General features: G+C 35.1%; 1 protein-coding gene and 1 pseudogene across 1 annotated transcript; both read right to left on the reverse strand.

The window, feature by feature from the left end:
* Positions 1-256: 256 nt before the first annotated feature.
* On the reverse strand, positions 257-1,186 carry LOC126607821 (pectinesterase inhibitor 3-like). Its single transcript, XM_050275536.1, has one exon. It carries the CDS (start codon positions 1,058-1,060, stop codon positions 446-448), a length of 615 nt encoding a protein of 204 aa, XP_050131493.1. The 5' UTR covers positions 1,061-1,186; the 3' UTR covers positions 257-445.
* Positions 1,187-11,559: 10,373 nt separating this feature from the next.
* Positions 11,560-12,690, reverse strand: LOC126607830 (uncharacterized; annotated as a pseudogene).
* Positions 12,691-13,192: the final 502 nt, after the last annotated feature.

Here is a 13,192-nt window from a genome sequence, read left to right on the forward strand (position 1 = left end):
ATGTAAGTGAGTGCACCGGAAACACTCACTCATCAAATCAATCTATCACTTACAAATATTATTTTTAAAATAAATAAGATCTTGATAAGTAAAATACTCATCAAACAACCACGCTTCAGATCAATCCATCACTTCCAAATATTATTTTTAAATGTAAGTGAGTGCACCGGAAACACTCACTCATCAGATCAATCTATCGCTTACAAATATTACTTTTAAAATAAATAAGATCTTGATAAGTAAAATATCCCAAAACTAACAAAAGATTTTATATTATATATGTAAGCATCATTACTATACTCGTTAACAACTGAACAAGATTTTACACAAAAAAAAAAAGAAAAAAAAGTAGACGCTAAAAAGAAAGTACGACACCATCGTCGGCATGGACCGACACTGAGACCCATACTGACAGAATCACAGCCGTCCATCATCACGATCTTCATCAAGGTCTAGATCTGGGCCGTCCGCGGCTCTCGTCAAGGCGATTGATCAGGTACAGCGCGTTGCTCGTAACCCTAGCCGCATTCTTAATCTTCCGCTTCACATCCGCGGCCTTGGCCTTCACATCGGCCTCCTGAATCCCGTCGAGGCACGTGTCGTCGTCCGTGAGGGCGGCGCTGAGCCACGTCTGGGCGTTGCTCATCTGGAACAGAAACGTCTCCTCCCGGAGGTGCTGCAGCTCGCCGAGCGTCTCGCTCAGCTCGTCCACCGACGACGACATCAGGTCCACGCAGTCGCCTATCGCCGAGCGCTGCCTCTTCGTCCCCTGGAAGTTGGCGGAGAGCTGGGCGAGGAAGCCGGAGACGCGGCGGGCGCGGGCAAGGCTGACGCTCACGGACGCCTGGGCGAGGTCGATGGGGGTCTTGGCGGGGCCGGCGTAGTCGGAGAGTGTGCGGAGGCAGATTTTGGGGTAGGTGGCGTGGCGACATGATGAACGGACGAGAGTTGATGCTGGGTTGTGCTGTGGAGTGTGTTTCTGTGCGGCGGCGGCGGCGGCGGAGTAAGGCGAGCAGAGGAGGAGGACGAGGAGAGGGAGAAGAGAGAGCAAGAAACGCATCGTTTCGGTGGGGTACGAGTTTTCCGGCGATGGGTATAAAGAGCAGAAGAGTGGGGGTGAGTAGAGTGAAGAGTGTGGAAAATAACTGGTGGTGGTCGTTGGGGGTTGGGGGTTTGGGGGGTTTGGGTATATATAGGGGTTGTGGGGAAGTAAACGGGCAAATCTCTGGTTTAGACTAGGAATGTTTTATTTAAATAATTAAATTAATCAACCTAATTAGATTAGGAAATGGTTTTTTCCTTAATGTTGATAAACTGCTTTAATGGAAATAAAATAAAAGAAGGAAACAAAGAATAGTGACGTTTACATTTTGTAACAGTATCTAGAAATTCAGAACATTCGAAGATATATCTTTCTCGATTAATATTTTTTTTTTTGATAAATCGATTAATAATTTTTTGTTTGAAGTCGATATTTTAGTTTTCTAATCTTATTTCTTTTGTCGTAACATTTCATTTTTCTTGATATTTTTTTTTGTATTGATTCTATCTTCGACGTCAAAGGTAAAATTTTTATGTGGCACCATCAGCATACACTTTTTTATTTTTCACACTCTACGTAATTTTTTGAATCAAATGAATTAAAAAATTCAATAAATAAAATAAATATCCAAAATTCTTCAGTCACATCGTAAATGGCACTTCATTTGAGTATTAGTCTTCTCAGTGACATCTTAATCATGACTTTATTTGGTTCTGTATCGTTGAAAAGCCATTTTTTCTGTTCCTTATTTATGAAGGAACAACCTTAAAACCCTAGCCATGCTCTTTTCACTGTAATTTTATTGATCTGTACTGTTTTTAGTATTGAATTTTTCTTGAAATTTGAAGATCGAGATGTTGTTTTCAAGTTTCAACCACTCCTATATTCAACCAACCAATGCCTACATTGTCAACGTAGAGGTATTCGTTTCGACCACTCAAAGCAATATTCTAAACAATACTATACTAGAGGTTAGTCGGATGGCGGATAAAGGTTTAGAGCTTAGGAAACTAAGTGGGATCTCTTACAATTTATTAAAAACATAAAATGCAAATATATATTCCCTAAACCATTTTTTTAAAATAAAGCAAAAAAAGTCATAAAATTGATAGCATTCGTAGACCTGCCTAGGCATCCTTTTTTTTTTTTTTTTAAATGCCTAGGCAGAGAGGGCTTTGGGAGGGAGCGAAATGTGCAATCGCATAGATTCTAAAATTTGAAAGGACCCCTAAAATTTTTTTCGTCTTATATCATGGAATAATGTTCGATATGTAAAAAATTGTTTTTGTTAACACTTTAAAACCACATTGTGCATTCCTTATAAGAGTATTTATTTTCTTTCTAAATATAAAAACTTGGAGTACAATGAGATATTTTGAGTGTCAATAATAACACCCTAAAAAAAACGATAGTTTCTTAATTTTATTATATAATAATGTTATATATTTAAGTGAAACTTTAAAGTTAGAGTTTTGAAGTTTTTTTTCATGTTTGGTTGTTTAAGATATAACTATTTTTTATTATTTAGTGAATGTTATGTTTGTAGTTTTTTTTTACTTATCATTAATATTTGTAAACATGCAATCAGTGATTGCTACAGTTTGTTTTGATTTTTTTTTAACAAATTATATTATCTACACTAATATGGTGGAATGAGTAAACAATAATATTGTTCAAATTTGCCTTTGGTGAGAAACAAACCTAATACATCTCACTTACAAGTGAAGAGGAATACAACTAGACTATAGTACTAAGTAGGCCTGGCATTTTGGACTTAACCCATTAACCCGACCTGATCTGACCCGTTAATATTTGTATTTTGATGGATGCTTAACGGGTCAGGTCGCTAACAGGTGAACCCGTTAACAACCCGTTAAATAACGGCTCACTTTGGGTCAACCTGTTAGACCCGTTAGCACCAATTAGTTGAGGATATTTTAGTAATTTTAGTAATGTATTAATAACAAAAAATAAACTTTATGCAAAAAAATAATAATAATAATTGTTAACGGGTGAAACGGGTGACCCGTTAGCTTAACGGGTCGGGTTCGGGTGACCCGTTTACTTAACGGGTCGGAATCAACCCGACCCAAACCCAATAAACCCAACCCGTTTACAGGTCTAGTACTAAGTGACTTTGTTTTGATTTAAGTGAATGTTTTCTAGCATCAATATATTGTCCTACTCTTTTAAAACTTAAAACTATCTTAAGGAGGTACCCTTTTACAAATTTCGCACAGGGACCCCAAAATCTCAGAGATAACCATATGCGGCATGCCTAGGTATTAATCTGGGTAATGGTCAAGCACCTAGCGCTTAGACAGAGACTTTCAAAACACTGCTCAAGATCAAGAGTATTTCTCTTGTTTATGGGATAGTCCTTGGTACCAATGAAGGTAATACACGAACCAACATTGAGAGCTATAAGAAATGTTTATGTAGGACGCACTTGTTCTTTGTTTGAAGAACACTATTGTAAATAATTTTGTTATTTTGAAAGTGTTTCTAACCGTTCTAAAAGCGTTTTTAACCGTTCTAAAACACTAAGAAACGAATCCTTGGTTAAGAAATTCGAATACTCAAACCATACAGACAATTTTTCAAACTTGTAACAGGCAATTTAAGCGCCCCCATTAGTGGCTAGTTTTGGCATGTGTTGGGGACCGGTCAAGATCCAAATAAATGCAACCAGCCCCGTTGCCTGGTAGAACAGCTGCTCACCTTTCAACCTATCACTAACCAACCAAACTATGCAAACATGTATTCATTAACCAATAACCAAACTCCCTCGACACGTACAGTGCATGTCCACCCTGTTTTCTCCTCTCTAATGACGTTGAGTGGCCAATCTGTTTCAACCAAGCTCTATATATCCAATACACGAGGACACCAAACAGTGACAAATATCCTATTTTTAGGGACATTTCGTCGGTAACTCCATGCCCGCCTTAGACATCTGAGACTCACTCACGTACTTATAGACAACAACACAAAAGGACACTTGATTACTTTGATTAAACAATCTTGTTCATACTTCATAGTTCATATCCTCTCGTTTGTACACTAGAAACATCATTCTTTAAAAAGCCAACGAATGAGATTGACTGACCCGATTTAATCCGTAAGAAACGATGCTTGGGTTGGGTGTAGGACTTTTTTATTCGACAAAGTAAGTATTTTCTTAACAAGATAAATCTGACGTGAAAACATTACAACCTAGCTATAAATCGTACGAGTTTATATAAGAGAGATTATGTTCATACACTCCAAATTACTTCTCTCACACCTTTTTATTTTTTTAATATTAAACACATCACTAACACTTTATAGAAAAATATTAAAAAATTAAAAGGGTGTGGGGGAAGTAATTTGAGGGGACAAGGATTGTTTGCCCTCCCGGTGCCCTCCCGTGCCCTCCTGTTTGTGTGGTCACGGTTAAGCCACGTCAACATTTTATATTACTATTCATTTTTGTCTTATTATCTCTATAAAAAAAATATAAAATGTTAACGTGGCTTAACCGTAACCACACAAAACAAGGGGGCACCGGAAGTGGGAGGGCAGACAATCCTTGTCCAATTTGAGGTGTGTGAATATAATTTATATATATATATGTTTAGTACAACGATATATTTTACACTAAGGGGATGGAAAGTTCAACTAAGTCACACAATGAGTAACCTAGTTTGGTATCAAAGTTGTCATCCAAGAAATTCGAAACTAAAATATCTTATTTATAATTGAAGATGAATACCACCCGATCATAATAATGAATGACATATATCTTTAGAGAGATTATAATCACACACCCCAAATTACTTTTCTCACACCTTTTTAATTTTATAATATTTTCTACACACCACCAACACTTGATAGAAAAATATTAAAAAATAAAAAAGATGTGTGAGAGGTAATTTAAGATGTGTGAATATAATATCTCATCTCTTTATATATTAGATGAGATTTCACGCATGGTAATGGCAAGAATATACCATGCCGAGAAGCTATGGCCCTATTTTTCAAAAAAAAAAAAAAAAAAAAGCTATGGCCCTAATGGGGTCTATGATTTAATGAGCATCACCAAACAGACGCAATTATAATGGTCAGTATTCGAAAGAATCGCATTTGCATACGGCGTTTGATGGAGTTGGTGGATTGAGATTCATTCTGGATTTCTACATTCAGAGTTTATGGGCTGGAAGATCTGGATTATTTATTTTTAATTATACGATCTGCACTAGTCCATATCATTGATTCACTTCATAAAAATTCAAAAAATTTGAATGATCTGAATATCTTTTTCTCTCTTAAACAGTTTGAATCTTTCGATTCACGAAATCCAAACACAGAAATTCAAAGTAAGTCTCATTTTGAATATGTGGGAAATTTTGATTGGAAAACATGGGACCCTCAAGTTATCAATGAATTATTATTGGAAACGCGATAATAATCGACCTTTTGTGAGCCCAGCAGAGCAACCTTCTCATGAAATCGACATGTCCGTGGTGAAAGTTCTGAAACAAAACATGTGGAATTGCAGCCTGGAATGCGCTTTAAGAAAATCCCTACCCCACCCTATAAATTGCACAAGTGGTCTCTTTAGTATTACAGATCACTTAGTGTTGCGGGTTTTTTAGCTGTTGGATTTGATTTTAACAAGTTACAACTATTAAATTTTCAATTTTCTATCTCAGCCATTCATTTTCCATACTAATCAATTTTGCGTATTATTAAAAAAAGGGAGACTTTAGATGCGGTTCCTAGTTATGAACAATCTTTGACTGAAACCTTGTTGTTTTTCAATTTTTGATCCAAGTCCTTAAAATTAATTGATAATTTATTTCTATGTACGTTACTATATTTTTTAAATTAAAAATTAAAATTTATAGTTGTTTATAGTAATGAGATTTTAAATAAAAAACCATAATTTGTGGGATTAAAAATATTAAAATATAAATATACTATTGTGTGTGTGTGTGTGTAAACATGGGTACATTCATAAAAAATAACCAAAAAATTATTGTATCAAAACATGGGTACATTCTTCAAAATGGTTACATTTAGCAAAAATAAAAATGGGTACAAATAAATAAAAAAATATGGGTACAATACAAATAAAACTTTAAAAAATATGGGCACAAAAAGAAATTAATATATGGGTACAAATTAAAATTGAAAGGAAAATTGGTACAAATTAAAAAAGGGTTGCAAATTAAAAATGGGTACAAACTAAAAATAAAAATATATGATAAAAAATTTAGTCATAAATATAAATATACTAATTGTAACATTTTTAATATTAAATGAATATATTTAGAAATAAAAAATATTTTATTATTGAAATAGTTAATGATATTATTAATACAAATGACCTTGATCAAAAATTGAAAAGCAATAAGGTTTTAATCAATAGAGTAGTAAAAATAAGGATGAAAACCTAATTACTCCTTAAAAAAAATTGTACATACACCACCATCAATATTATGTGCTTGTGTTTTTTCCCCAGACTTACCACCTAGATTCCACTTTTATTGTGAATATACAGCACTTTCGTAAGAAAATAGGATCTTCTCTGTTCCCTTCCATTCGGAATCTTGTCCTTCAATTGAACATCGAAAGCCTAGGAAATAATTAACTTTCTTTTTTTTATTTATTTACTTTTTTCTTGTTCATGTTCTTCCCCCTTCTCACTCTCTCTCCCCGACTCTCTTCTCTCTTTCTGGGAGGATTTAGTTCTAATTTTGGGCAACCGGAGGCTGGAAGACGACGGTGTGGGCGTGGTGGGCCGGCAATTAGAGCTAGCACCCATTCGAGAAAGTAGAGAATTGAAGGATTCAGTGGATCATGGTAGAAGGGATCCGAAGAGAATCTCCACTCGCTTTTGTGTAGAACATTTTGTTTTTATATTATATTTTTATTTGGATTTCACCTAAAAGGAAACCATTTGACAGTATCAGCTAGCTTTTCTATGAGGATTAGGATTCTCTTCCATTCTCTTTTCATCCCCTTTCATCATCTCCTCTCATATTTTCTTATTTTATCTTTCTCTTGTTATAAAAAATTAATATAAAATATTGACGTGATTTAACCGTGATCGTTCATATAAGAGATGAGAGAAACAAAAAGAGGGGAAAGAAATCCTACTCCTTTTCGATGAGGCCCAGTTCAAAATCTGTGGCGTGTGAGGTGTTTGATAGAATGCCAGAGCGAAGTCTTTCGGCTGAATTATGGCTTTGGTAAGCCATGTGTCCACGTGAAGCAGTGGATTGCTTGGCCCAAATGGGAAAGGCGGGTTAAGAAGCACAACTTTGAGGCCCACCATTTTAATTTTTGTGGGTCCGGTTTCTTGATGGATGTCCAACTCTTTCTGAAGGGCTAGTAGGACCCAACTGAGCTGGTAACATAGGACAATGCATCCGTTTCACGAACCACTCGATCCAGCTATTGAGCATATTTTATTTACAATTCGGGATTTCATGCTCAATTATTATTATCAAAAGGTCATGTAGTTCGAGAGAAACTTACGTAGAACAAGTGTAAACTTTCTTAATCGATGATTTGATGAGAAGTATATTTTCTTCTAACAAGTTAGAAAAACTTATATACAAATAAAGATACACACACAAAAAAGATATAAAGTTCGTTTGTAAGTATTTTTAAAATAACTAATAATATTTTTGAAATCAATTCTTAAAAAAAATGCAAGTAAATCATGAAAAAAATACTTAAAATACTTCATACAAAAAGCACATAATTGCTGCTTCTTACAGAAAATATTTTAAGTATTTTTAAAACCTAAAAACACTTTTAATTATTTTAAAAATATTTTTAAACGAGCTCATATATTATACGCATATAAATACTTCTCTGCATTTCGTGTCACTTTACGAATGACTACGGCTGCAACTGGGGTGTGGTTTTGGTGGGAAAAACAGCACAACTATGGCAATTGGACAACCTCCTACCTGTAACCCATCATACAAATAATTGACACAGGAAAAGAATGGCATTTGAAATTAATCTGAATAATATATAGATATAGTATACTAAGGTGTTCCCATTTGTTCAGATAATAATTCGCGATGATTAATGTAAGTGCTTCTCGTACGACAAGACATTTTCTCAACCAAAACAACTTACATGATTAATTAATTTTAGTGCTTTGTTTATGTAAGACGAGACATTTTCTCCCCAAACCAACTTATATGATAAATTAATTTTACTTATATGATTAATTAATTTTACTGCTTTGTTAAACGACAAAAAGGTAAAAGAGAATTTTAGTGCATTTTAAAAGGAAACGTCAAATTTAAAATTTTATATTTTAATTTGATGACGGATTTAACAATTAGAAATATTGTTGATATCCTTCTTCCATTTGATGTGTTAAAATTTATTTGTTTCATTAACAAATATAAAAAAAATTGGATTGATGATGGTTTAAAAATGATAAAAATACACTTAAATATGCTAGGCATTTAAGGTAATATAAGTTGAATGCCTTTGAAAATAACAAAAAGCTTATTTGACGCCATTACTTCATGGCGTCAACTTTGACATCTTAGTTAAAGTAAATAATACGTCATTTATTACTATTATACATCTATGAGACATATTTGATATTTTCTTTGAAGATAATCTGACATGTGACCGACTATATATCACTTTGTATCTCATTTTAGACTATGCACAAATAAGTACTTGTCTGCATTCCGTGTCACTTTACGAATGACGTTGCCCGAACATAGCATACGGCTGCAATTGGGGTGTGGTTTTGGTGGGAAAAACAACACAACTATGGCAATTGGACAACCTCCTACCTGGAACCCATCATACGAATAATTGACACAGGAAAAGAATGGCATTTGAAATTAATCTGAATAATATATAGATATAGTATATTAAGGTGTTCCCATTTGTTCAGATAATAATGGAGGCAGATTCTCTGCCCTCCTATTTTTTGTACCCTTCCGTGCCCTCCTGTTTTGTGTAGTCACGATTAAGCCACACTTAATATTTTATATATATATTTTTTATAGAGATAATAAGACAAAAAAGAATAGTAATATAAAATATTGACGTGACTTAACCGTAACTATACAAACAGGAAGGTACGGAAAGACACAAACACAAGAATGGAAGGGTAGAGAATCTGCCTCCGATAATAATTCGCGATGATTAATTATACATTTTGTGATGGATACTTTTGTTAAGTGGAAGTTATATAATATATAGTAAAGTGCTTCCCGTACGACAAGACATTTTCTCAACCAAAACAAGTTACATGATTAATTAATTATAGTGCTTTGTTTATGCAAGACGACATTTTCTCCCCCAAACCAACTTATATGATTAATTAATTTTACTGCTTTGTTTATGAAACGACAAAAAGTAAAAAGAGAATTTTAGTGCATTTTAAAAGGAAACGTCAAATTTAAAATTTTATATTTTAATTTGATATTAGAAATATTATTGATATCTTTCTTCCGTCTGATATGTCAAAATTTATTTGCTTCATTAACAAATATAATAAAAATTGGATTGTTGATGGTTTAAAAATGATAAAAATACACTTAAATATGCTAGGCATTTAAAGTAAAACAAGTTAAATGCATTTGAAAATAACAAAAAACTTATTTGACGCCTTTACTTCATGGCATCAACTTTAACGCTTGAAGCTCGGCCTTCATTTTCACGTCAGCTTTGACATCTTAGTTAGAGTAAATAGTACGTCATTTGTTACTATTATATATCTATGAGACATATTTGATATTTTCTTTAAAGATAATCTGACATGTGACCGACTATATATCACTTTGTAGCTCATTTTAGGCGATGTATCCCGTAGACACATCAGTTTATCTAGACTGGTAGGCGACTTGAAACCATTGGTTGCTTGTTGTAACATTCATTGCGTAATTTACAACAATCCCCTATGGACAAAACTAGACGCCAAACCGACCTTTAGCATGTCACATTATTTTTTACATTTTTCATTTCACCCCTATAAGTTAGTCCAAATCGCATTCATACACTGGTCAGTCTTACTTTTACTCATAAGTAAAAACTTCCAGCTTATTTGGAAGTGTCTTTAAAATGACTGAAAGTGTTATTAATTAAAATGGTTTTGGAACCAATCATTGGTAAAATAGCAAGTGAATTCTGGAAAAACACTTTATTGCTTCGTGAAAGAAACACATAACTGGTGTTTCTTGCAATAAGCATTTTAAGTACTTTTGGACCTAAAAAACATTTTCTCTATAAGCTCTTCTAGTTATTTTAAAAACAATTTCAAATAAATCTACCAATTTACCCCAACATAAATTCAAAAGTTGGTTCCGTGGTTGCAATCAACATAATCAATCGTTTGTAACACATACATTATAGAACCAACTCATCTTATAGATCATAAAATATTTTGCGTTGTTAATTAATTCAATAGAATAAAGTTAATGATGCTGCTTTTGGTAGTCTACTACCAAACACAACCACCCCCACATTAGTCTTAATTAATTCAAAAAAAATTATAATTAATTAATTAATTAATTAATCAGATGCTGTTCTCTCTATCGCAAAGTTAATTAATTATTGTACATGAAGGTTATTCCCAGTTAGCCTCACAAGCTCCCGTTTCTCAGGTTCACGATTGAAGAGGATATACAACTGATTACTCGATTTCGTAGATACAAAGAGGATAAACAACCAGTTATCAAGAAAAAAAAATCCTCGTGAATAGATTACATGACTTAGTAAATACGAGCATATACAACTGATTGTAAAATAATTTCTCTCATAGTTGAGAACTGAAGAAGACATATAACTGATTGATTTTTTTTCTTGTCAATTGAGATTTTCATTAAAACCGCCGATACATACTTTCAGATAACTGGTGATCAATCTTATATGAACTGTGAGAATAACTAACTAAGCTATGCCATAAGGGTCATTCTCCAAACGGCCTAGCCTTTAGATTGTTTAGGTGCCTTGCAACACCGAAAGATCACTGATCTAGCCACAAGGGCACTAAAAGAAAGGTAGGTGGAGTTAACCTCTGCCTAATAACATTGATTTACATTCCTCGTTGGACATGGCTGCCCATCCCTTGACACAACCAGAGAGGGAGGAGGCTGCGAGGCCCACCGTTGATGGCACACCCTCTCAATAGCCGGACAAGCAACTTCTTCATGTATTTGTTCACTTCTCTATGAATCGAACTAATTAATTATACATGCACGATATGACAGACACAAAAATAAAGTTCATTAGCTAATTACATAACTTCGTAGATACATGAGAATGTACAACCGAATGTCGAATAATAGAGACAAAAGTGATTTGATGTGCAAATAATAATATAACATCGGATAGTGCCAATTCGAACATCAATTTGCAAACACTCCTCGTACAGCCAGCTGCCAATTATATATGCTTTATAATACACACATGAGCATACACAACTAAATCAGAGATTAAACGAGGAATTATATTGCGATTAGCTTAAAAAGAAGATTAGCAAGTGAAGAAAAAAGCAACGAGTAGCGTTGCAATTTGCTTTGATTGGAGTGGATTATCATGTTTAACCCAACAAAATGTATTTACAAGTTCTTCTTCGAACCTTGAAATTCAAGACCTTATTACATAATTAAGCCTAAAACCAGCTGCTAATCTAACTACCAAACGACGTCACAGCGTTTGGGTTTTGCCGAGCTGGACGTGGTTTCACCAACTATTCTACTGCTCAATCATCCCATAATCTAACGACGTTACCGTTTAGCTCCGTCAAGTCCTGGAACCTGTACCAACCCATCTCCCCCGTTCTCAACCTCAACACATCCTCCCACCAATTAGCCACCACCACCTCATCGCTGCCGCTCCATTCCGTCTCATCCTCCTCCGCCATAAGCGATGAGGTCGCGGCCAGGTCAACGTCACTCTCAACGCTACTATCCTCAAAGTACACCGCAAACTTCGAACCCTTTGTCAGCTGCACTCTGCCGTCATCGAAATTAGCCAATGATGGAACAGAGCATGGCGGGTCCACCTTTTTCGCCGCCGCATCTGACTGCGTTATCTCGGAGACCGGCGACGACCCATGCAAGCTGAGGTCGGAAACGGCAGGTTGTGAGCGGAAACTCAATGAAGAAGATGAAGAAGAAGAGATGGCACTGCTGGTGGCGGCGGCGGCGGCTCTGGGTCTGAGCCTCCAGAAGCTAATGGCGGCGGTCAAAACGGCGACCCAAGTTGTCGTGAACAATCCGAAGCTCAAGTAATTGACTGCAAGAGCCTCGAGATTAGAATCCAACACGTTCATGATTGAAAGCGAAGATTAAGAAACAGAGACAGAGGAGGGGCTTTTGGTGTTGGTTTAAGGTTTGTGAGAGGTGTGAAGCGTACGAGGTGTTGGTCTCTGGTGGAGGCGAATTTATTATTTATGGGCGGAGGAGAGAGAGGGCGAGGGAGAATGTGAGCCGTTGGATTTGTGCAGGTTGTGAACAGTTCGGATCCGGATAGAGATGCCAGGAGAGATGCTGAGAATCGAGAGATAAGATGCGAATTGCTTAATGGTAGATCCCAATTCTTATACCGCATTTTTTTCCCCACTTGATTGAGTCCATTGACTCTTCGTTGCGTGAATCCCCAATGCGATGCAACCCTTTCCTTCTCATGCTTAACCACTAAAATGGCACGGTTTAGATACCCGTAGAAAACTGTAAGATAACAAACTCTACATGTGGTTCAATAGGTTTTGGCAGTCATTTCAATTAGGCACAGATAACACTTGGATATTCCGTTTTACTCACGCATTGTTATATATTTTAAATTATATAAATGCATTATTGTATGTTATTAATTTTGAAAATTATACATGAAATTATTCTAGCTTGCAAAAGCACTTGTGACTCACATGTTAATAATACGGATTTTTGACATCTAAAGTCTTCAGTTTGATTCTTTCTTGCGTGATATCAAATTGTAAAATATAAAAAGCAAAAGTGCAATATTGCCTTTTAAAGTCAAATATACCATTATCCGACGGTAATGACATTAACTACTCAAGAATGAGTCGGAATTTTTACTCAAAATTTTTCGTGTTTGAATACAAAGTTTTGTCTTTATTATCAGAACCGTTCATATTATGTACCACTTTGT

This window comes from Malus sylvestris, chromosome 2 (genome assembly GCF_916048215.2).
Source record: "Malus sylvestris chromosome 2, drMalSylv7.2, whole genome shotgun sequence".
Classification (NCBI taxonomy): Eukaryota; Viridiplantae; Streptophyta; class Magnoliopsida; order Rosales; family Rosaceae; genus Malus; species Malus sylvestris.